General features: G+C 44.9%; 1 protein-coding gene across 1 annotated transcript in view; it reads right to left on the bottom strand.

Annotated features, from left to right (window-relative positions):
- Positions 1-408: 408 nt before the first annotated feature.
- Positions 409-26,432, bottom strand: part of LOC138580926 (uncharacterized) — a 172,051-nt gene continuing 146,027 nt past the window's right edge. The window contains exons 3-4 of the mRNA XM_069651859.1: positions 6,327-6,499; positions 409-2,454 (exon numbers count right to left, since the gene is read on the bottom strand). Of these exons, the coding sequence (XP_069507960.1) occupies positions 712-2,454; positions 6,327-6,499 (1,916 nt within the window). The 3' untranslated portion in view covers positions 409-711. The remainder of the gene's footprint in view (positions 2,455-6,326; positions 6,500-26,432) is intronic.

Genomic DNA, 26,432 nt, shown 5'->3' on the forward strand with positions numbered 1-26,432 from the left:
CACACGTCCTGAACAGCAGTGCCATTTACCCACAGCAGCCTGTTACTGTGCGATGCCTGCCCTCCTTTGTGAGGGGGTGCTAGGAAGGTTCTGACATATTTGCCATTTATTTATGTATTTTTTATTCTCTGATCGATATTGCATTTTGTGGTGTGGATACTTGCCCATTCAGATCCGATTGTGGCCCTGATTGTGGCCAGCCACCTTCCTTATACAGACCATTAATAAGAGAATGGGTCTCATTACAAGTTTCCCGGTCCGGGAACTACGGTACCAGTAAGCTTGCCAGTACCGTAGTTCCCGGACCGGCAAACTAGGAGTTGTGCTCCCGGGTGCCTTTCTGCCCACCAGGTCGGACCTGGCGGGCAGAGCGGCACCCGCGAGAACAGCATGCCGCATGCACCGGCACCATTCACGAATGGTGCCGGTGCATGCAGCTTCCCCATTCCCATTAAGCCCCATAGGGCCCCATAGGGCTGAATGGGAATGGGGAAGAATTTTTTCTGGGGGCCCTGAAATGGGCAATTACCGGATCCACTGCGGTTATAATACCCCGGTAATTGCCCATTCCAGGGCGCCAGAAAAAAAAACACTCTGGCAGCGGCCGTGCCTGCTGTCCACCAGGGTTGTAATGAGGCCCAGTGACTTTTGATCTTGCTATGTAAGGTTATGTTCTTGGGCTCTATTCTATTCCCAGGAGTGCAATGCTCTCTAGCCCTGTACCAGATTATTGAGCCACTCATTCCCGCTGGTGTTGGTGGAATGCATGGTCGAAACCCTGGAGGTTGTTGCTTTGGTAGTACTTGAAGTTGAGTTGATCTCTGTCATAGGTACAATGTTGGTGGGCAAGACTGAGAATGGCGCGCTACCTTCTGTTTTCGTTACCAAGACTGTTTTGGTTGCATTCATGTGTAGTGCGCTTATGGTGGAATGGAGAATGGTGGTGAATATGGAGCTTGCCGTTGAGAGCTGTGTCATGGTCAGAGAAGCTGAGCTGTGTGCTTCTTCTGAACTCACATTATGGGGGAATGTGGTGCGCAATGCTGTGGGAGCAGGAGATGTTGTTGACACATTAAAGACATTTCTGGTTGTGCTTCCTTGAGGTGTGCTTATGTTGGAATGGAGAATGGTGGTAATTATGGGGTGCACAGCTGTGAGTTGAGTCATGGTGACAGAGGCTGTATTGCGTGAAAACTCTGAACTCAGATTATGAGACAAGGTGGTTTGAAATGCTGTGCGGGCAGAGAGTGTTGTCGTTGACATATTGTGAGATGTCATTGTTGCATGAGTGGAGGGTATGGTGATGGAGTTATCTGTTGTGGTAAAGCGTGTTGTGTTTGAGGGTAAGGAGTTAGTGAATGACTTACTGGTTGACGTTGGGATTGATGCGCTCAACACAATATGACTACCTGTGGTGGATTCACTGGAGACACTGGAGGTTAAGTTGCTGAGTTTTGTGGCCACATTAGAGGTGAGCATCGTGATCATTTTGGAGGGTGCTGTTACAGCAGAGTTGGTAGAATGAGCAGTGTCTCCACTGTGCGCTGCTTCAGTTGTTCCCAAAGCGTTGGGTGTCACATTTCCTAATGTTGCAACCTTTGTGGTTGAGTTGCTGGCTGCAGTGATGTTGACGATGCTCACCATTGAGATAGCCATAGGAGAGACTTGTGTTGTGGTGAAGTTGGAGGTTGATGCCATTGTGGGAATTGTTGCATTTTTCGGTGCTGTGATTCCACTTAGACTGGTCATGTTCAGCCAAATTGGAGAGATAAATGGTGTGGTTGATGTGGAGATTGTCTTGGGAGAGCTATTGGTGATTGAATTGGTAACTGGTTTTGTGGCAACAACTGTAGTTGTGACAGTGGCATTGATCGTGACAGTGAGGCCAAGAGTTGAGACTCTTGTGGGGTGTGTTACGAAGATGTTTGAGGAATTAAGCCTTGAGGTGGTAGAGTTGGTTACATTAATTTGAGATGAAATTGTGACAGTGAGGCCAAGCGTTGAGTCTCTTGTGGGGTGTGTTGAGAAGGAGTTTGAGGTATTAAGCCTAGAGGTGGTAGAGTTGGTTACATTCATTTGAGAAGAAGTGGAAGCTCTACTTGTAAATATGGCAGAAATGAGGGTCTGTGGTCTTGTGAGAGGTGTGGAGGCACTTATGGCTCTTGAGGTTGTGGAGGAATAAGCCATTGCTTGGAGTGCTGTAGAGGGACTTGATGTGGTCTTGGGACTTAGTGACGCTGGACTGACAGACACGGAGGGTGTTGTGATGGAGGCACTTGCCACGTTGCAGTTGGCATTGGGGACATATTCCTTAATCCAGCCTATGTAGAATGCGACCAGAGTGTAGACCCCAGGCGAAAAAGGTGCAGCGCAGCTTGTTGGCTCCCAGCTCGCCACTCCTGTCAGAAGCCAGGTGCTATTGACATTGCACACCAGTGGACCTCCAGTGTCCCCCTAAAAGACAAATGTCACACTGTTAGTTGTATTGCCTTTCAAGTCTCTTTTAGATACACAATTGCATGCATCAGTTAACAAATTGGCATATAATCAGGGTGAACTCTTTTCAGTTTTTATGTATTATTGGTTTCAGTGGTGATTTTCAGTGTTTACCTGTGTTATTTTTAAAGAAATCCATGTTTATCATGATGTATTCATTTAGCCACACACACAGTTGCCGAGAGCACTGTATACAATGGACACAAGCATGGCAGGGATCTACAAGCAGGATTCCTGTCTTATCTACAAGCAGGATGAGACAGGAATACCCTTAGACAAAGTGCCTTTATTTTGGCAATATCACACAGAGTGGCCAAAAGAACAAATGGGGCTCTATAAACACAAGTCATGAAACAGGGCGAGTCCCTGCTTGTTCTAGGGTCTCTTCAGGTCGATCCTTGCTGTAACAGAATTCTGGGTTTAAAGGGGTTCCCACGTTCTCTGTTTCACTTGTTCTCCGGGGCCCCCTTACAGTCTTAACTCAAGCTGAGAGGTATCCCGCATCCGTCTTCTCTGTTTTTATTTAAATTTTATTTTCCCTGGATTTCAGCCCTAGATTTATGGAGTTCAGCCTTCACTGGGCCTCATCGCGAGTTGGGCGGTAACGCCGGCTCTAATAGCTCCGGCGCTTATAGCCCTACTGCCAACCCCCCGGCGCTATTCGCGCCGGATCACGTGTTTGGCGGAACGGTTATTGCCCATTCCCCATTGGGCCCATTCGGGAATTCCTCATTCCCCATTGGGCCCAATGGGGAAAATTCACGGTATTACCGCCGGTGGATTTCCCGCTGGCAGTAAATGCGCTGAAAATCGGCAAATTAGCTGTGGATTTCACCCCAGCTCGGAGCTGGGGGGAAATCCGCCAAAGACATGGGGCCTCATTCCGAGTACGGCGCTAACCAATGGCGCTATTAACGCCTTGGTTGACGCCGTACCCGGACCGGCAGCGCCTTGGTGGATGGCGGAATCACCGCCCCATTCCAAGGTTGGCGGGGCGGTAATTCCCCATTCACCAAGGCTCTTCCCCATTCCCAAATGAGCCCCCATAGGGCTCAATGGGAATGGGGAAGATGCAAATAACGGTGACCGTTCATTACGGTCACCGTTATTGGCTTGGAGGCCCCTTTGCGCCCTCGACTTTAACACCTGCTCAAAGCAGGCGTTAAGGGCAAGGGCGCAGAGGGAACTCGGAGTATGGCGGTAAGGGATTACCGCCACCGGTCTCGTTACCGGTGGCCGCTATCCCTTACCGCCATACTCGGAATGAGGCCCATGATCTGGTGGACCCTTAAATGCGGCGGTAATAGCGCTACTGCCGCATTTAAGGGTTGCCACCAAACTCGTGATGAGACCCATAGCTACCTCCTTTAGAGGGACAGAGATACTCATTTGGAAATTAGTCTTCAAATGGCGAGAGTCTTCGTAAAATAGTTTACCCAAATGGTATATGTGGAAAGAAGTATATGAGAAGAGTAGATTCCGTGTTTACCAGTGTGCACTCTACTGTGAAATAGGGACAGAAGGTGCATGTGTTTGTCCTCTGACCAGTGACAAGGTTGAAGAGAGAATCGCCATGGATCTCCCCCATACCACACCTGACCCCATGATCCACTAGCCCAGGAAGGCACCCAGGCCCCATGGTCACGCCACTAGATGTCCCCCATACCACACCTGGCCCCATCATCCACTAGCTCAGGGAGGCACCCAGCCCCCATGGTCACCCCACTAGATGTCCCCCATACCACACCTGGCCCCATCAGCCACTAGCTCAGGAAAGCGCCCAGCCCCCATGGTCACCCCACTAGATGTTCCCCATACCACACCTGGCCCCATCATCCACTAGCTCAGGGAGGCACCCAGCCCCCATGGTCACCCCACTAGATGTCCCCCATACCACACCTGGCCCCATCATCTGCTAGCTCAGGAAGGCCCCAGACCACAGGAGAGACAGCTAGGAGGTTGGAGTAAAGGGATCTGGAAGGTCTGAGAGAGTCGGGTTTGGTGATTCTGCATGACAAGTAGGGGGGGGCAAGGTCGTGAAGGCACTTGTGAGTCAGAGTCAGAGTCAGAGACAGAGACAGGGCTTTGAATGTGATCCTCTCCTTGACTGGGAGCCAGTGGACCTGTCTTCTAAGTACCGAAATGTGTTCTTTACGCGTGAGGCCGGTGGCGGCTCTAAGCACATTGTTTTGAATGATTTGGAGTTTGGCGACATTCTTGGCAGAGGTGCCGATGAGTATTGCCCTGGCGATGGAGAGACAATTCTGTTGAGACAGGAATGGTCTGACTGCGTTAATGAGTTTAGAGTGATAGGCAGATGAAGAGGCTATGGCATTGACCTGCCTCTCCATGGTTAGGTCTGGTTCGAGGTAAACGCCTAGGGCCTCATTACGACCCTGGTGTTAAGGGTTTAACGGCGCCGTAAAAGGTGTCGGCGCCGTTAAACCCTTAACGCCTGATTACGAGGTCCCTTTGCGGGACCCGACCTTAACGGCTGGTTTTTCCAGCCGTTAAAGTAGGGACCCGCAAAGGGACTTTGGTGCTAATAACGGTACCGCAATTTATGGTACCGTTATTAGCGCCTTACCCATGCCCATTGAGCCCTATGGGGCAAAAATGGGAATGGGGAAGGGCCATGGCGGTATGGGGAATTACCGCCCCACCAAACTCGGAATGGGGTGGTAATTCCCCATTGCGCCATGGCGGACACCGGCATCGACCATGGTGCTAACAGCACCATGGTCCTCCGCCTGGTTCGTAATGAGGCCCCTAGTGTTTTGATGGAAGGTGATACAGTGATGGGGATGTTGTCAATGGAGAAGGTGGAGTATTTGTTATCCAATTTGCTCAGGGTGGAGGGAGAACCAACTAGCAGTAGTTTGGTTATTCAATTAGGATATAGGGCCTCATTACATGGTAGGAGGTAAGGGTTAATGGTCACCGGTAAGGGTACCGGTGACCGTTAACCCTTACCGCCTTATTACGAGGTCCCTTTGCGGGTTGGTACTTTAACGCCTTTTAGCAGGCGTTAATAAATGAACCCGCAAACGGACCTTGGTGATAATTACGGTACCGCAATTTGCGGTACCGTAATTACTGCCTTCCCCATTCCCATTATGCCCTATGGGCGCAAAAAATGGGAATGGGGAAGGGCCTTGGTGAATGGGGAATTACCGCCCCCACTCACCTTGGAGTAGGGCGGTAATTCCGCCATCCAAGGCGGACACAGTAAAATACCAGCGGCAACCATGGCGCTAATAGCGCCATGGTTACCGCCTACCGTGTAATGAGGACCATAGTATGATTTAGCCAATGAGAAGTAGATGCTTTGGTGAATCCCCTTCTGATCTAATAGCAGATAAGAATAAACAGCAGACAGCAGTGCAGGGCCCCAAGCCAATCCAGTTCCTAAACACCATTTTGCACAGCTACCACAGTTGTACTTGCATCCCTGGCACCCTCATATGCTGGTCCAGATAGGTCCACCCTGCGTTCAAGTGGGAGTTGATAAGTGTTACAGGCACAGTAAGAGCAGCAAGCAGGAACTGCATGGAAAACCGAAAAAGGACATGTGCTGCCATGTTGGGAAGGGGTCCATGAACGACAAACATGAAGAGGAATTTGGAGCCCCTTTTTGTAACTGTGCATCACCTCCTTAAGACTTAAATGAGGCTCTGTTTTGAGAGGCATATAAGCCTATGATCCACTGCTCCTCCCCCCCCATTTATATTATGGACTTTTTTTTTAAAGTTGTGTGTGATGTAGATCACCTGTAGGCAAAGAGTTGACTTATTTTTGGCCATGGGCGGTGGCACTGGAACCATACTCACTAGGCAGAAGCTCTTCTGGCCAATGGCATGCCCAGCGCAGATCATGTCCTCCTGGATAGGGTTGAAGCGCGGGCTCTGTCTCAGGAAGCTCTGGAACATGGCGTTGCAAGCCTTGGTGTCGATCAGGGGAGCTTGCACCTCCTGCAGGATGGTCTGTGCTGGTGGTAGATTTGCTGCAAGAACAGAGCAGTGAATCAATACGTGAAATAATTATTAAAAAGGGGATACAGGACTCCATTACTGCTCCCACTTGTATTCAACGTGGGTACCCAACAGCTTGGAAACTCAAATGGAAATGGCAGTGGCTGAATAGTTGTCCAAAAGGACAGACACATGTTGCCTGAAATGAGCACCCATCACCCCCTTGTATCATTTCATCACCATTATATGAGCTATCAATGAAGAAAGTAGTGTGGCAAGATAGCCACATTTTAAAAAAGGTGGCTTCTGAGTTAAAATGCACCTCGTGTTTCAACCTTTATCAGCCAAGAAGCCATAGGTTGCACAGACCGTTCTGAAGTGGAGTCGGTCAAAGACTCCAATATTTCAGAGCCTACCACAGTCCCCACGGGCAATTTTTCTGTGAACAACAAATATATGTGTGTGCCCACCAGAACTCTGTTAGGCCAAGAGAATCCATGGAGGCACAGAAGGCGCGTGCTAGCTATCAGATTCCTTGGCCCTCCTTCTGACTCAGGCGTTAAGGGGTTTACCGCGCCGTAAACGGCGCCGACCCTTAACGCCTGATTACAAGGTTCCCTTTGCGGGATGGCTTTTAACGGCTGCTTTTTTGCAGCCGTTAAAATCCATGCCGCAAAGGGACCTTGGCGATAATTACGGCACCGTAGTTTACGGTGCCGTAATTATCGCCTTTCCCCATTCCCATTATGCCCTATGGGGCGAAAATGGGAATGGGGAAGGGTAAAATGGGAAATGGGGATTTACCGCCCCACTCACCTTGGAATGGGGCGGTAAATCCGCCAACCACCATGGCGTAAACATAGTTTACGCCATGGTGGTAAGGGTACGACCCAGGCGGTAACTTACCGCCTGGGTCGTAATAATGGCCCTTGTGTTGCTTGGCGCCCGGAGATGTACCCGTGTTCAATATTATGCCAGGAGATAGATTGGACATCCTAAAGACAAAATAATTATAAACATCACACAGTGATCACAATGCTCAAAAACATACAAAATCTAATACAGTTATGAAGTTTAAATCTGGATTCGTGTGCCAAAAGGAACGTTTCTTTCTCACAAATTGTATACAATATCGAATGACGTCAAACAAATATGGCGGTCTTCAATGCTAAACTTAAATTGTGATATATGTATGGTATGTGGTGTCTTGAACGTTGTCTGTCCTGTTTAGTGGGATATGTTCCATTAGAGATCAGAGCTGCTGCAAGATTCCATCTTTCATATCTCGGGAGGATAGCTCAGGGGCAATGTGTTTGCCGAGCACCACAGGTTCGATCCCTGTGTCCGTGCTTAGAAACCTATGGGTATTAAGCACGTTATAAATAACCTATCATATCATATCATGCAGGCTTTATAATATCTGTACTACGATTGCAATACTCGCGTTATAAATGATGCATTCACTCTATTTTCTTTTTAACTGTGAACATAGGCAAGGGCCTATGGTAAAAAGACAGAAATGGGAGGGGTCAGAAGCCAGTAACCGTCCCTTTTCATTTGGCAAGGCCCAACGTATAAGTGGCTGTTTTGTATTTCTTTTTGAGCAATAGGGAGAGGAAATTGGTTAGAATAGATTTTCCTGGAATGAGGACTTAATTTACCTTTAACCATCTTGACATCCCAACCTGCACCCCTTTTAACCTTCATTTATATAGCGCAGGGCTATAGTGTCACTGAATAATAGAAGGGGTTTTCTGAGAGAATAAAAGAAACTTCTGAAAATCATGTCTCCTTGACCATCTCCTGATTCTGAGTGACTACAGAAAACTTCACAGTGGCAGGATCTCTCCGTGGCAAAGTCACAAAGTGGCAAAATCCCAATTTGGGAATGCCTCACAGTGGCAAAAGCCTCACAGAGTCAAAGTATCACAGAGGCAGGATCTCACAATGAAAGAATCTCAAGGCGAACAAGCCTCGCGGGTCAAAACCATGCTGTGGCAAAATCTCACAGTGGCCAATTCTCACAGTGGCAAAGCCTCACAGTGGCAAAGTATCACAGTGGCAGGATCTCACAATGGAAGATTCTCAAGGGAACAAGCGTCACAGGGTCAAAACCATGCTGTGGCAAAATCTCACAAAGGCAAAATCTCACAGTGGCCAATTCTAATAGTGGCAAAGCCTCACAGCGGCAAAGACTAACAGCAACAAAATCTCACAGTGGCAAAATCCCAATTTGGGAATGCCTCACAGTGGCAAAAGCCTCACAGAGTCAAAGTATCACAGAGGCAGGATCTCACAATGAAAGAATCTCAAGGCGAACAAGCCTCGCGGGTCAAAACCATGCTGTGGCAAAATCTCACAGTGGCCAATTCTCACAGTGGCAAAGCCTCACAGTGGCAAAGTATCACAGTGGCAGGATCTCACAATGGAAGATTCTCAAGGGAACAAGCGTCACAGGGTCAAAACCATGCTGTGGCAAAATCTCACAAAGGCAAAATCTCACAGTGGCCAATTCTAATAGTGGCAAAGCCTCACAGCGGCAAAGACTAACAGCAACAAAATCTCACAGTGGCAAAATCTCACAGTGGAAACATTAAAGAGTGATACAACCGCACAGCGGGAAATCCTAACAATGGCAAAGCCTCACAGTGGCGCAGTCTCATTGTGGCAACGTTTCACAGTGACAAGGTTTGACAGTGGAATTGTTTCTCAGTGGCCAGGTTTCAAGTGGTGTTGGTGGCCTGGCGTGCATTGGATTTTGTTTCATGTTACCCTACAAAGGCGATTGGAAATTGTACTGCTTTTTGCCAAATTTTTCTCAAACAGTGGCTGTAAAATGCATCATGTTAAACCATTATTTCAAAGAATTGTTTTCTCTAACAGAGAAACTGCATCAGGTACATTCACTGAGGCATTATTAATTATTTTTCCAAAGTCTCAAAAAGACGCAGATCTCCCAGAGAATTATAGACCAATTTCCCTCATCAATGTAGATTTTGGAATATTTCCCAAAGTCCTCTCCAATAGAATTGAGTCTTTCCTTCCCAAATTGATCAAACCTGATCAGGTTGGGTTTATTAAAGGAAGAAATATTTCTTCCAATGGTAGATTACTACTTGATATTAGTCATCTCATCAAGAGTGATAAATAAAGATAGGGATGGTCATGCTGCAATTGCGCTAAATGCCGAGAAGGCTTTTGACCATGTCGATTGGGACTATTTGTTCCATGCTATTTTTTTATAGCTCATTTATTATGCACCTGTATGGGTGTGCGTCTCAAGGCACAACAAGGAAAAGGGAGGGGTGACGGTGGAACGATCCTACTAGGCCTTTTACGTTCAGATTGTGCAAGTGCAGGTTACTTTTACAACGCGCTTGGTTTCAAACGCGGATCCAGGATTTGCACCTGTGTTGCTCAGCATGGTGTTGCTTCCAAGACCCACGCGTTGCCACAGAGCTATCCTTCCTTCACAATGGTGGCATGACTGAAGTGAGGATTTCATATCCCTTGACAGACTCCTATACTCTGATCCCAGAACTTCTACTTTTATCAATGGCCAGACCTCGTCCTTCTTTCCTCTTAAAAGGGGAACAAGACAAGGAAGCCCCTTGTCTCCCATCTTATATGTTCTTATCCTGAACCATTTTTGGAACTTATTAGAATTGATATACAGATCCCAGGGATTATTAGCGGTAAACATGAGACTAAAATTGCTGTTTACAGGATGCCATACATAGTCTCATAAAGAATCCAAAACTCATCTTCCTAATTTAATCTTTAAATTTAAATTTACTCATTTGGTTTCAAATGGTGTGAGAGCTCTTTTAAATATCTTGGACAGTAATTTGCCTCATCGGTCTCCAGCATCATCAAACTTAAATATGAAGGCTCTGCTAGGTAGGCTCAGAGATGTAATGTCCGCATGGCCGCCTCTCTATTTTTCATGGCGGGGATGTCTGGAGGCTAATAAAATGATGCTGTCACCTATTGTCCTCTATTATGTGCAAATGCTTCCAATTCCCCTCCCTGCCTCCTTTTTCAGATCCATCAACTCAATCCTGGTTAACTTCATTTGGGCAACAGGGCAAAATACAAGAATCGACATCAATAATCTCAAGGCTACTTATGAAGCTGGTGGGGTCTGATTTCCTAACTTTAAGTTCTATCACGCAGCGTTTCAATTGAAACAAGCTTCTATATGGTTTTCTTTTTCTGTAAACAATGATATTCCCACCTGGCATATTTTAGGAAAATAAATAATTTACCCAATTAACATTTGTGATCTCATTTACATTTTTGACCGTGTCTCCTCCAAACTTTCTAGCCTAATAAAGACATCCTCTAATGCTCTAAGGGGTTTCCTTCACCCCTTTACAAGGCCCCCTTCCCAGTGGTTCTCACCTTATTTATGGCATAATAAATCTATTACAATAAATGGCAGAACGTTATATCAGAAGCTTTGACTAAACAAAGGTATCAGGTATATTCATCATATTTTTCATGGTCCTAATATGAGATCCTTCTGAGATGTTACAGAGAATTTCTAACTAGCGGTATCAGGTCTCAAATTCTAAAGTAATTTAATTAAGGCCTGCCTAGATAGATTTGATCATTCTACTGATAAATAACTAATACCTGATCCCACAAGATTACAACTCTTGGCTACAGCTTCTGAAGGCTGCAAATTGGTATAAGTTGTTGTTACATGTTAGATCACCGACTATGAAATGGTCTTTGGATCTCAATGAGAAATAGATTGTGGCAAGGTATTTGATGAAAGCACCTGGCTGCAGTTATGGTCTAAGGTGAAACTCACTTCTACCTCAGCTAACATCACACATAGCCTCTTTTCTGTTTTACAAAGGCTTATATAACTCCAATTAAATTGCATAAGTCTCAAAAAGGATTTGATGGTAGCTGTTGGTCTTGTAATAAATATCCTGGCTCTTTAAAACATATGTTTTATGAATGTTCATATACTCATGGGTTCTGGAAAGGTATATGGAAACACTTGACCAATTTTTTTAAAATTCATCTTCCAATGTCCTTCACAAATATTCTGCTGGGTAGCATTAGACTGAATAGAGATGATGCTAATATTTCATTTATTCATTATATCCTTCATTGTTATTGCCATTAAATCTATTAATGCAGATTAGAGACAATTTCATATAGTTATGCATACCGAATGAGGCTTATATAACATCTCCTTCATGATTTATTCATTTGTTATTCTATTTAAATTAAATAATCTCATTTCATGCAAAAATGTTAATGTATCCTCCTACATTGTAAGGAAAGCTTGGCAATGCATGTTACAAGTACTGCTACCATTCTTATATCATGTTTGCATGCATTCAATAATCTTGATAAAACTGTATTTTTTCTCGAGTGTTTTGGTGTTTGGGGCTTTCGTGCCTCGGTCCCGACGACCTGGAGGTTGGAGACTTAAGGACATTGTTGCTCAACTTCATCAATAAGGTAACTAGCTAACCACTAGACACCAGTCTTAACTGTTCCCCCCTGTGTTCTGTATCAATACGGCGGGTTCCATTAAACTGTATAACTACAATACGATTTTCCATGTTGCGTGGTGCGGCACCTGGGTCTATTATATTTTTATTGGCTTCCAGGTAAAAACAATTGTGTGCATGCCGGAACCGAAATTCATGCAAACAATGGCAGGAAAGGTCACAAGCAAAACCAGGAACTATAACCTCAGAAAGAGAAAACCCTATGGTAAGGCAGTAACCCGCTCCGACGAATGCTCAAATAATGGTGCTGAACAAGGAGGTCTCTCCCCTAGGCCAGACCATGGAGCGACAGTTATTAAACCTACACATCCTTTAGCCCGGGGAGAATTACTGACTACTTCAACCTGATCAAGGAGTCACATCTAAAATAGCTGAAAATGGACAGAAAGAGACAGTTGAAGTTTTTAATGGCACAAACTCCGATTTTGGTGATATCGATAACAATTCCCTCCTCGCGCTTTGTTATTCACTTCAAGGTGTAACAGCTACTAGCACTGCATATGTAGTTTTAGCAGCTGGCACCACAAGTCATGCATCAAACAATGCACGAATCCTGATATCTGATCAACCCTGCCCCTTGCTTCCTCAAGAAGAGAGTCTGTGACTATCAGCCTCGTCAAACTTATTTCCAAACTCTACCGACAAAGATGGTCGCCAGAACTTAACATGCAGAAGCGGAGGTACATACGTCTCAGACACCAGTAAAAATGCTATGAGTGTTGTACATGTCGCAGTGAAAAACCTATTAAAACTCTGTGGGGTTATTTTGGAGGAAGTGCAGAAACAGGGTAGAATCATCGCATTGTATGACCAGCATTCACAGGGGCAGTGGGTAAATATGCCCCCCTTTACCAATACTGTATCAGCGGAGACCAACCCAGACAACACCGTTTATTCTAGCAACAAGCATTTCACTCGCCCATCGGATATAAACCCCACAGATGAAAGGCAGGCAGAGCTCTCTCTATATAACTAGAAAGGAAAGATGGTTTACAAAGAGAGCTAAAACGCAAAAGGCTGTAACTTCCAACAGGGCCCATATTTGTCATCTACACCGGCTATGGCTGAAGCTTCAAATTCCACAGCCATACCCTCGGTGAAACAAAATAACAAGCAAATGAAGAAGAAAGCTTCACACAGGCAGAACAGACTATTAAAATCAGCCTGCACCCCAACTAGTTGGTTAATTGGGGAGGGGACCCACGACGTCCAACCCGTTGTGGAAAATGAAGTAGCATCACTACCCGTTGAACTGGACTAATGAGTGATTTCATCTCAGCAGGTAATGGCAGCTGGCCCATTGGTTGAACTAAACTCTGTGGCCCAAGCCTGTCGCCCCTCCCAATTCAAATGTTAACGGTGCCAGTCCTGCACATGTGGCCCCTGCTCCGGATGTGAAATCCTTTATGACTGGCCGTGGTCCTCTAACCTTTTCAGGCAAACGCACCAAAAGATCTGACCTGTTAAATGTTTGTAAAAAGGTTCCTGCTTTGCGGGTGTTATCATCCACCAACTTTAGTTTTGTGGAACCTGTTGACTTAAATGGGGGAAAATGTGTCCGGGTTCATTGTGTCACTGCCGAAGTACCACTCCTTATCAGAGCACATCAGGCGTCTATCACAAATGCAAGCTATGTTGTGGATTGCAAATCCCACATGTCCCCCATGAAACAAGCTGGGGCTTTGTTGGCCTCGCAGATTGTAAGAAGCAGTGGAGTTGACGCTACTTCTGGCACCTCTGGGCGGGGGCTGCCATTCGCTTAAAACTTGGATGACGCCTTGGGTTGGGAATAGTTTAAGACATTTTTATTGAGGCAACTGGTAGAGTCCAAATGACCTCTGAAATTGGCGTGTTAGAACACCAGGGGCCACAGTCCCTTCTTGCACCCGAAAGGCTCCCTTCCTCTTTTGTATAAACATGATATAATATTCCTCTAAGAAACTTGGCTCACAAAAATGATACATTTGGAGGGATATGTTCTTTACCAGGAATTGGCTGTCAGGGGTACACGTGGGCATCCTTTCGGCGGCATTATTTCCGGAATAAGACAAAATTTACCAGTCTGGAGATCTGGATTGATTTTTAGTACTGCACATGTTTTGGCTATTGAGGTGGTGTTGGATGTGGGGTCGGGGGGAAGCCATGTTGTTGCTAAATGTATGTCTCCCCTGCTGTATCAAATCTGGAAGCCATACTGAAGAGTGCTGATAATATCTGTGCAGACTGGCTGGTTACACCTGGCCACAATGTTATCATATAAGGCGGAGATCTTAATGCACGGCGCATGGACCCTGAGAAGTATTAATCCAACTAGTTTGATGATCAAAAACAGGGGTAATACTAAGGGGGCCGAGTGCGTGTCCTTTTTGAAAGAGTGAGGGTTGTTGATGCTCAACGGCAGAACATCAGGTGATTGCCCCGGCCAGCGGACCTGGCGAATGGGCAAAAGAACGTCAACATTGGACTACCTATTTGTAAGCAACCTCTGTGCAGAGAAAGCTGAGTCCCTCGTGGTACGTGATACCCACTGCAGTGACCATTCCGTATTAGTGTTGACATTGAATTTGAGTGATTTACAACAAAGGCAAATTGGTGGAGGGGGTGTGCAAGCAAATCATGCGGCTAATCGAATAAGCTGGACTTGATAAGAATGTTGATAAGGCCTCTAGGGCGGCCTACCAGCTGTTTGGGTATGAGTTGTCTCTGTTTTTGAAATTTGAGTGTACAGGAAGTGGGTGACCGATTGAGGCTGCTGGCTTGTGATTCTGGCTCTCTTGGTCAGGGACATCTGGTTATCCATAATCTTAAACACAAGGGTGCTTTGACATACAAATCCGAGACGCCAAGAAAATAATGAGAAGGGACATTCGAAAAATGTAAAATGCCATGGGCCTTGGATGGGAGGTGGAGGCAAGGATCAAGGGTTCTAAGTGTGAATACAGGAACTGGTGGAAGAGAAAGAGACTCTCCCATAGGAACACTCAATGGCAACAATTGTTTGCTGCACTCTGTGGTAGAGCTCCCTGTACTATTTGGAAACTTTTGTTCAAGGCCTAAGGTGACAGGCAGTAGTCCAGTAAACCCAGCCAAAGCGTTAAAATGGATTTAATATATAAAATTGAAATTTGTATCTTCAACTACTGGGGAGAGTGGTTTTAATGGTGGTGGAAACTGGCCAGTAAACCTCAAAGACATTTACACTACTATTAGTCACCTGAAGGGATCTAGAGCACCTGGGCCTAACAGCCTTTCCAACTCTGTATCAAAAGCCAACCCAAGAATATGGGCCGCAATATTAAAAATTCACTTTGATAAAGTGTGTAGAGATGGCGTGATACCCCGGACGTGGCACTAGGCCATTATGCTCTCTGTTTACAAAAAAGGGGACAGAGCGCATACGGAAAACTATAGATTGTTCTCTCTCCTTTATGTGACAGGGAAGCTGTTTGCAGCTTATGTCCTCAAGGCTATGCAGAGTTGGGTTGATGAAAGACAGCTACTATACCCAACACAATCTGGTTTCCGCCCTGGGTCGAGTACAACCCATAACATCAGGTTGGTTGACACGTTGATACAGGAAGCCGCTAGAAGGGGTAACCCTGTACTGTATCTAGTTTTTGTCGACTTCAGTGCAGCGTTTGACTCTGTCAGCCGTTCCACTCTTTGGTGGAAACTGAGTATATTGGGATCTCCAGCCTGACTTCTGACAATCCTTGTTTGCCTACATACAAACACAGCCATGCACCTTCGGCTGGATGATGTCGGATCTCTGACCACATTGGTGACTATCAACAGGGGAGTCAAGCATGGTTGTGTGCTGCCTCCCCTGTTTAACCTCTGTCTGTCGGACCTCCCCCACTCAGTATTGTCTGAAACGGGTTGACATGTAAAAGTAGGTACCAGTAGTACAACTACCGTATTATACGCAGACAATTTGCTGCTAATGGATCAAACCACCAGAGGAGTGAAAGACACATTGAATGCTCTTGTTGGGTATGTACATAAAAATGATTTAGCCATCAATATGAATAAGACCATAATGAAGGTAATATCTGGTGGTAAAATACATCAAGTAAATCTGGGGTCCCGCTTTGGCAATGTGGATTATGTGGGGTGCTACATGTACCTGGGTGTCGAGCTGGCTGCGTGTTGGTGACTATCTTCCTATCATCGAAGGCAAGAAGCATAAAGCACGCCAACTCACCTACCTTATCAATAGATTCTCGAAGCAGACTGCTGGATATTCCATTGAAGGTATTATGGAACTCTATAAGCAGAGCTTTGTTCTGGCCATACTCTATGGGCTTGAGGCCCTTGCAATGAGAGATTTGTCATGACTGGGCCCCTTAGAAGGTATATTCTGGAGGAAGCTTCTGAACCTTCCTCCAGCTACCCCCAGGGCCTACCTACAGCTGGAGTTGGGGTTGCTCTCCTTGAGAGCTCGGGCGTCGATCCGCAGAGGTCTACTTTACATTAAATCAAGGGCAGAGCCTAAATGTCCTTTGTTAGGCATAATAGGCACATGCTATGCAGTTGCACCTCCAGGAAAAACAAGAAGAAACGACTACCAGAGATTAAATGAAGAGTGCTTTCAGTCCATTATGTGGTTACCCGACTTTACACGTGGCACCTGTTTTGGAATTTTAAAGAATATTTGTAACAAAAAATTAAGCAATGGGATTGGTTAAATAATTATGCCCCCTTAGAATCACTATGCAACTATAAATATGTAATTGGTGCTACCCACAGATATCTAAAACCCCAACCTTATCTAATTAAGTGTGCCTTCGAGTAAACCAACTACCTTTGTTTGTAGTTCACGGTGCATCAGTTGCATGCATGCGTATCTTCACTCCCCCTGACTTCCCTTCCCTACCCCTCCCACCCTTGCCCCCCCTCCTTTCCCCCATCCTCTCTCCTTCCCCTCTGACTTTAATTTGGTAACAAATACTACTTAAGGGCAATGAGGACAACAGATCACTCCCCCTTCCACTCCCCCTTCCGCTCCCCTTCTCCCCCTACCTCAAATCCTACACCGTAACTCCCTTCACCTACCCCCTCCTCTACTCTCCCCACAACCTCTCCCCACCTTGTAAATAGTTCTACTTATTGTTCTAATGACCTGTTCATGTTTGTAAATATGCTTCTCTCACTTTTGTACCTGTTGTTATATTGTAAAGCGCTTTGGCTTAAAGCGCTATATAAATTCAATAAACATAAACAATATGTAAAGAAGCTAATGGAACTGAGAATTTGCTGCATCTGTAAAAATGCAGAGATATTGGAAAATCCAAGACACATATTAACCCAATGTGGGAATATGTGCATAAGATACATGTGCATATTGGGCCAGTTCATGAGTCGGTATGATGCCATTAAAACAGAGACGAATATTGGAATTATTGTCTGAATACCGACTCCGAATCTGTCCATATAGCACAGTACCAACACTGCTGTCAGAATGGCGCTTATTTGTGATCTGTGATTTGTTTGATCATGAACTGCGATAAGCATAATTCGTCCTAATGTATCACGGTCAATTGTTAATTGAATAAATCTGAATGCATTTTTAAATGCACCTAATGAATGCACTTAATGAAAAGTACTATTTGTTTTATGTTTTTTATGATTGTGTCAAATATTTGTTAAAGTTAATTTAGGAACTGAAACAAATAAATAAACAATGAATATTAAACATAAAAAAGCTCAAATTGCAATGTTTGAACTATCAGTTTAAAAAAAATAAAGAAAGAAAAAACATTGTTTAGGATGCAAAACCTCACTTGATTTGTTAGGGCTCTCTCTCTACGCCCAGTCTCTGACACAGATTTGTGGGACATATTTATACCCCTTAAAAGAAATAATTCCCCAGTCACTAGTCCAGTTTCCAAAATTGTAACTGAATACTGGAAACCATCTCCTCTCTCTTCAGTGAAGTATTAACTAAGGATGCAAAAATGCCCAACAGCTATACGTTGAAGATTTAGAAGCTGCATTTGCAGTTGTAACCTTGCTGATTCCGTCGATAACTGCATTGTTAAGGTCTGTTCCAATGATTTAGTATCACTGGTAACTATGGTTCTCCTATTTCATGTAACTAATGTGCTGAACAAACTGCAGGTCCAGCCTGCTTTCACTGGTTCTGTTGTGTGGCAGCTTTCTTTCTGGCATCACTGCCTTCTCCTTCTTCCAGTTCTTAGTGGACTGCCTCCCTGGGCACACTGAGCCTGTGGCAATGAGCCATTGATGTTACTGAGCAGTTGATAACAATAAGACTGAAATTGAGGCATTGATAATACTAAGCAGTAAAGACTGAAGTGGGTTATCTGTACTTCTGTCACCTATATGGTAGGGTAAAGGCACAGAACACCCCAGCCATTCAATTTGGTAGCAATGGAAGAGCAGCCAGGCTTAAGCTTTCAGAAGGTGATGCATGCTGGTTCCCAACTACAGTAAATCCCGAAAGCCCCCAAAAGGAATGTCCACACACTATGTTAGGTGATAACACAGCTTCTTTATATAAAATAAGATTCAGTAATATATACACATTTAAATAATAACACTCTGTGCTTGGAAATACTTATTCAAAGAATGGCAAAAATATACACTCTTATGCGGTACCACACACCACCTAAATTCAGTGATGGATGCACTAACTGCAGAAAGTTTTAAATAGGCATGTGAATTCTTAAGTGAGGTGTATCAGGATGGAATAGTTAACAAAGGCAGGTTTATTGTGAACAGTGCAGAATGCTTTCTTTAGACTATATAATTAATTCTGAATAAGTAATTCTGAGTGAGGATCCCCCCACCTGTGCAACCCTTAATGGTAAAGTTAGGGAGTAACTTATGTTGTCTTTTACTGCCCGGTCCAATAATGTTCAATAACTTTCTGCTTTCCTTTAAAAGGTTCTACCACCCCAAAGTACCTGAGAGGCCACAGGAGAATCTGGGGCCCCTGGGCGACTTCTGAGGCTAGCAGAGGCTCTTCCTCGTCACAGTCCCCTTGGTGCCTTGGCAGGCAAAGTGGCAAAGATTCTCAGTTTGCATTGATGATTCCCTCCAAGGATGCACCCCCTTTGGAAGAAGGAGCCACTGGGATGCTGAGTCCAAGAAGAAAAATGTAACCAAAGTCTTTCTGAAGTGCAGCAGTTTGACTCTTCACGATGCTCTCCCTTGGTCGTCGATTTCTACAACTGTAGAAGTCCTGTGAAGATTAAACTTGCTGTGGGCTCCTTAAAGTCTTGGCAGATGAGAGTAAGACACCTGGGACCCGTCGATGACTTCTGGCTGTCATGGGTGCATAGGTCACCTTTGGAGTCGGGTTTAGGAATATTGCAGTTTTCGAACTTTTGGTTCTTCAGTGCTGTAGCCACAACACAGACCTCTGGATGGCTTCTGGCAAACTGGACTTGACCACTGGAGTGGACCTCGGACCCTCACCAAGTCTAAACCCTCGGGACATCATTAGCTTCTGGTGGTGGAAAATCCACCACAGACCTTCCACTGCACCCAGCGACTCTGGACTGTCTCCGGCGGGACAAAGTTGTCAGTGGTGGCGGCAAAGATGTCCTTTGAAATGTTCTTAGGCAGTTTGAAACTTTGCAGATCTGCGTTCCAGCAGCACTGTGCATTGCACTGTGCGAGGGAACCCCCTCTTCTGGGTGGTAGGCAGAAATGGCTTCCAGCAGTCATGAAATGCACCTCTGGACCCTGGGTGACACCAATGGACTTCTTCGACTTGAGATGTCTGGGCACTCCTCTTCAGGACTCACAAAGTCCTCTTCTCCAGATGGCACGCCCACAGGACGGGCTTCCAGGATACTTAGATTAAGAGTAGCAGTTTGCACAATGGTCCCTCATATCTCGGGTAAAGGTCTCCTTTGCAGGACCTCTCTGGATCAGTCCTTGGCACACATGACAGCTTTCGGATTACATTGAAGAAATTGCAGCAGCAGACTTCTCCTCCAACTGAGCTTCAATTAACAGCTTCTTCTTGCTTCAGCTTCGTCTTCAGCTTCTGAACAAATTGGTAAGTGAGAGGTCTGCAAATATACACATCTGTTCCCCATTGAATCTGGCTGAGCCAGGCGCAGTCAGCCAATCACGCAGAAGGGCATTCATGCAGGCAGGCAGCCAATCAGGCACACATGCCTTCAGGCCATTCACTCCACCCAGACACCCAAAACAAAGAATGTAGATTGTGGTAAGTACCCAGCCTTTCAGCAAACCATACTGCATTCATGTCAGTTTCAGTCAGGACTGTCTCATTCATTGTGTCACACACACAGAAACCAGACGCCCACAACAGAGAATGTGAGTTGACCCCAACTGCATTCACACAGGTCCCACCCTAGGGTGTACCCACAACACACATCCCCTGGCAAGACTTCAGTCAGTCTGACAGGAGGCAGCCCCAGAGCCATTTATGGTATTTCCACCCAACAGTCAGTCAGAGGGAAAGTGAACAGAGACATATATGGTGTTTCCACCGAACAGCCACTCAGGAGGAAGGTAACAGAGACAGGGCTTCCCAGGACTTCGGGAAACAAGGTAAAGGGCATTAGAAACCAATAGGCCATAGGGGCCATCTTGCCTTTGTGTAGTAATCCATTGATTCCTATGGCAGGGCCTGTGTACCCCAAAATGTAGGCTACTCAGAGCCACTGCCAAGTCAGCATATAGCTGCCACTAGCCCATACCCTGCTCTGTGGGCAACACACCAGTGCCCAAAAACACACATAAGGGGTCCAAGGGTGTACCCTCATCAATGGGTGCCATAGGGGTATCCCATGGGTGTTGTTCACAAAAAGATAAAATGAAGAGCTGCACTGCCAGAGGTCCAGTTGGATCTCAGTGGCAGAAAACATATATAAAACACATGCAGAGAGGTGGTAGGATAAGGACAGTAGGCCCTGTCCCTCCATAAGGCAGTTCCAGCATCATATAAGCATTGGATAATGTTAAGCTACTGATACTGTTGAGTCATTATTCATACTAAGCCACTGTTGATACTGAGGTACTGATGATAGTAAGCCAGTGATACTGTGTTGCAGATTATATAAATCACTTGATAATATCTAACCACTGACAATATTGAGATACTGATCATACCAAGCCATGATGATACTGTCCCACGAGACAAAAAGACACTGATTGGCGTGTGCCTCTGATGACGCATAAGCATTGATACTTGTTTGCTGATGATACTGAGTCACTGATGATGCTGAGCTACCGATTGTTAGACGCACCTAATACTGAACCTAATACTGAACCATTGATACTGCCTCCACTTATGATACTGAATCACTGATGATACTGAACTACTCATTACACCGGGTTTATGATAAGAGGAGGTAAGACAAGTGTAATTGCTGATACAGAGTGATCATTCTGATGGTACTGACCCATTGATACTCACCCACTAATAGCAGCAAGTCACTTGAATTCTAAGCCACTGATTATACTGAGTCAACAACAGTATTAAGCAACCGACAGTACTGAGCACTAATGTGCAGCATTCAGCCGGACCTGCGCATAAGAAAATCTTGAGATCATATGTGAACTGAATATGTAATATACAAAGCGAGATGTCTTGCAGAAGCTCCAATGGAGCAAAGCATGCGTCCAATAAGACAGTTCATTGATGTATGAATTCTTATACAAAGTCAATTTAGGAAATATACTTTTACCAGACATTATCTAGAGGCCAATCGGACAGTTCATATGACATAGGAATTTTCATAAAAGCAACAGTCATGAAACTGAGAGAGATCAACATTGGACATCCTCATGGATGATACAAAAATGAAAGATGTATTAAATTGGGGTCAAGTTAAATGTGTCCTATAAAATACATCTTTTCCCAATAACTTCCCATCAGTACCTAGTTGGGGGTTTGCTACATTTGATTATCTCAGCCCATTGAGAATGGTGACTCCCCCACTGCGTATTGATTGTGTACATTTTGCTACCATGCCTGTGGCCTGTGTTTGCCTGGGATTGAACTGCCTAAAGAAATAGTGAAATCTCTAGGGAATGCTAAAGTCTAAGTTTCCGAAAATGCCTTTGTGTTCAACACAAAAGAAAGTCACTGGGAATGTACCAGGGTCCTATTTTGGGATTCATCATTAATTCTCAGTTTCTCCAAGTTTGGGGTGTTTAAGTGTCTGGACCCTTCTCTCTCATCTCCGGGTTCTGTCAATTCGCCTTTTCTGCTTCTCACCATTGACTCCTGGAGCACCCCTCCACCTTGGTCTTATGCCACTTGGTCTGCATTCTAGGCCACAATTACGGCAGTGGTTGTTGTTGGATACCACGAGGTGTAACCCCAGAACCTCCACCAAGAAGCTGGCCAATGGACACCACAAAAAGCAAGAATGCGTAGCCCAATAACGCATTTGGAAATAAGGGACCATTAACATCTAATACATGAGAGGATTCCACATGGGATATACATGTTACTTGGAAGTTACTCACTAAACAGGAGAATTAATCTCAATGTTTCAACCTAAGAACTAAACTCTGATACACTGATACAGATTTACTACAAAACAATAATTTTCATGGCATCAAACAATGAGTATAAACAAATGACTTTAATGAACATGACCAGAAACACGTTTGGGACTGTTCAGGTTGTCAGCCTGAAGACCTCCCTAATCAATTTCTTCACACACTAAAGTCTTCAGTATTTATGGTTTCTCATAACTTTCATTGGCACAAAATGTGGCCCTAGTCTAACTTGCCCTTCAACCATGCTAAACTATACCCTTGTGTGTTGCTTGCCCTTGCTTGCGCTGGTTGACCCGCTTATCTAGGGTTAGGGGATAGTAGCGAAGAAACTAGCCCTATCACTAACCTTCTAGCACACTCAAGGAAGAACAGTCTGATTGTTCTAATATTTTTAATAGGCACATGCCATAACCATCCGGGCATGTCTCGTCTGTCTCACAAATGAAGCGGTTCGTATATTTTATTTGTTTTCTTTGTTCGGCGGAAAGAGTAAAAATTGATGAAAATGTCTTAAACTAAAAATAATTTGGTTTTGTAAAATCCGGGCTATTGTCCCCTTTCAAAAGAAACCGTTCAGTTTGTGTCCTTAGATATAGTACGGGACACACGACTGAGCAACAGCAATAATGTGATCTACTGGATAACACGCCCTTGCCAAAACAGTATGTGGGCTTGACCACACGGCCCATCAGAACCAGAATGGCAGAACATAGGTCATACATTCGAACTAAAAACCTGGCTGCACCTATGGTGGAACACTGCATAGAGAATGGCCATGGGCCAGATGACCTAACATGGACAATCATTGAAAAAGTAGCTGTACCGAGAAGAGGTGGGAACCTGTACAACCTACTCTACAGAAGAGAACAACTGTGGATCTTCAGACTAAAAACAGACACCACCGGATTAAATTAACCAACTAGCTGGCAAACATTGGCTACCCTTTAAGAACCCCATTCAGCTGCTCATATGTGGAATACAGACCGCCATAGATGTTCTAGAGTCTCATCAGGCATGGTCTAGCACAACACGATACCTCAACACTCAGAGGAGTCAGCAACGTGTCTCCTGTATTGTGAAGCCTTTTGCTCACACATAGTACCCTAAACGGGGTGTCTTTGCATACTCCATGGCAGAGCGAATATCCCACTAGAAAATGGGGCCACACAGTAATTCCTGAGTGGTCCCGTCCACATTTTTGGATACGTACTCCCACCAACTCTCACAAGAATTCAGCCCGGGTCATTTTGCAGTGACACAACTGTGAGTGCAGCCCCCCGAAGAATTTAGCCTGGGTCATTTTGTAGTGACAACTATGAATGCAACCTCCCGAGACCGCGACTGGATATATAAATAAATATACTAAGACTCTAATCTAGCCCCTTGAGATCGCCAGTCAGAACAGGTTTACAGAGCATCCTAACTCAAATAGGCAAGCTACTGAGCATTCCGGCATGATAAACCCGCCGGGAGACTGCCTCCTATAACATCAGGGCCAATCTCCAGCGCACACTCACCAGGAACTAGTGTCTCGCTCCTGAGCATGCGCACACAGTAAGAGTGACTCGCTGTTGCGCATGCGCACATGTGGCGAACACAAGTAAATACTAAACATGACGGAGCAGCTGCGAAACTCTTGCAGAACGTTCCGGGTACGAGAGCCTCAAAGAGGAGCTCAGATATGGCTGCACGACAGGCAAGAGAGCTCCTCGCCGTACCACTATCCCTAAAATAGATCAGGTATGCCTACAAACAAACTGCCCGAGGCCGTACCAAAACTCACCACACAGTTGTGCATTTGCCAATAATACCATAGTAATGCATTAATAATCATTCTAGGTACTATTGAATGCCAGTAATTGGGGCATCCAGGAAGAAGATATCCAACAAAACAAATCACACCCTCCAAAGAACTTTTTTCTGAAAGTCTCATTGAAAGAGCAGGGTAAGCAGTTTTCACCCTCTTTCTATGTGTGCCGCAATGTTGTGGTAACTCTAGAGACACAGAGATCTAACTCAGTCATGTATCTCTCACCACCCCCCGCACTCCATTATCTCTCCCTCACAGGTGGGGTACCTTTAAGATCAGATCTTTACAGCCGAAAATGACATAAGCAGCACTCAGAACCGTGCTGCCAGATAGCCCTGAAGAAAGTGGCATAATTATTTCAGTCCACTGAAACCGGTAGGCTCTGTCCGGTCTTTTCAAAAAATGTACCAATTAAATGGTGAAAAGCCGCATATAGATCCTTCCATTAAACCCAGGAAGGAGTCAGATTGAACCACAGTTTGAGCCCAAAGAAAGTAGACACAGACTGTGGATTCCATGGGGTTGTACTATTGAAAGACTACAATTCTGCCTAGAAATATCTGACAGGAAAACCTGCTCAGTCGTGTGCCCCGTACTATATCTAAGGACACAAACTGAACAGTTTATTTTGAAAGGGGACAATACCCCGGATTTTACAAAACATTTTTCTTTTTAGTTTAAGACATTTTCATCAATCTTTTACTCTTTCTGCCGAACAAAGAAAACAATTAAAAAATATGAACCTCTTCATTTGTGAGGCAGACGACACATGCCCGGATGGTTATGGCATGTGCCTATTCAAAATATTAGAACAATCAGATTGTTCTTTAATAAACATGAAACAGTATAAGAAATGCTAAAAACATGTACTCATATTCATGTCGTCATTTCCTCACAATTTCATTTAGTTTATAAAACAGTAATACATAAGCACAATTACTAACAAATACATATATTTGAACAACATCAGTTTTCAATAACATTAATAGCTAGTTGCCTCAGTAACATAATTTGCCTAATTGCCTCAGAAACACTTATGGGACATTTGGCAGCAAACCACATTCCCTTCAACTGGTCCCAGCAATTCCGATCCCTTTCTGCTACTTAATGGAGGCTACAGTAGCCCAAGGAGTAAAGACTACAAAAGACCTCCTATTAATTGATTTCCGTCTCCTTTGCAAACTCAGAATGCCTTTCCATTCAGCTTGAAACTTCAATTTCAACTCTCAACTTCAACTGACACTATTAGTCAAGATTTCCCCCTTGCTACAGCACATAGACTGGCACTCTTACCTATGTTCGTAGTGCTTCCCCAGCCAGTCACTGAGCAGTTTAGGCCCGACTTAAATTGTGTCATGATGGGTGGTAGGCAGGCCGGGCGGATGAAGAGCGAGAAGGTGACCCTGGTCTTCATCTCCAACAGGGCAATGTCCCAACCTGATGTCCGGACACTAGTATATCTGTTGTGGACTACTATCTGCTTCACCCCCAAGGTGAGCACGCTAGGGCTGGTGAAATTGGAGAGTTGGTGCACCCCAAGGCGTATCACGTACAGGATGGTATTGATAGGCCTGCAATATAAAAACTGGACTGAATCAGTTGTTGTATTTCTCTGATTTACAGTATTTAAGTTGCTTTTAATTATTTACATGTATAGAAGGAATAGTACACAAATCTCAGGTGAGGGTGTGCTGAGTAAATGTATTGAGTTACTGTTCACTCAAATGAGTAGTGCCTCTCCTTACCAGCAATAGGCCAGAAGCATGTTGCTAGTTTCTGATATACCTATAGCGTCATGCTCGTTGTAGCATGCAAAGGGAGGCATTGAATCATGGTCATTCCTGTCTAGAGAATAGCTGATCTTTCTGTAGATCTATTTTATGGTGCAAACCCCCCTCTCCAGCTTTCCTTGTTTCCTATAAGGATTCCCTTGTTGCTGTCTACATCACCCTGGACACAACAATCTGGCTAATATGCCAACCTCACCTTCTATCTCGTCTCTCACCCCCAAAAACTTTCTTCTAACCTTTAGCCCATGCTTGCCCTTCCAGTCTAACTGCCTTTCCTGGTCTGAAGCTCCTAATGATTTTGCCTTGTATTCTC

The sequence above is a fragment of the Ambystoma mexicanum genome, chromosome 3p, assembly GCF_040938575.1.
Source record: "Ambystoma mexicanum isolate Mex_15411 chromosome 3p, UKY_AmexF1_1, whole genome shotgun sequence".
In the NCBI taxonomy this organism is placed as follows: Eukaryota; Metazoa; Chordata; class Amphibia; order Caudata; family Ambystomatidae; genus Ambystoma; species Ambystoma mexicanum.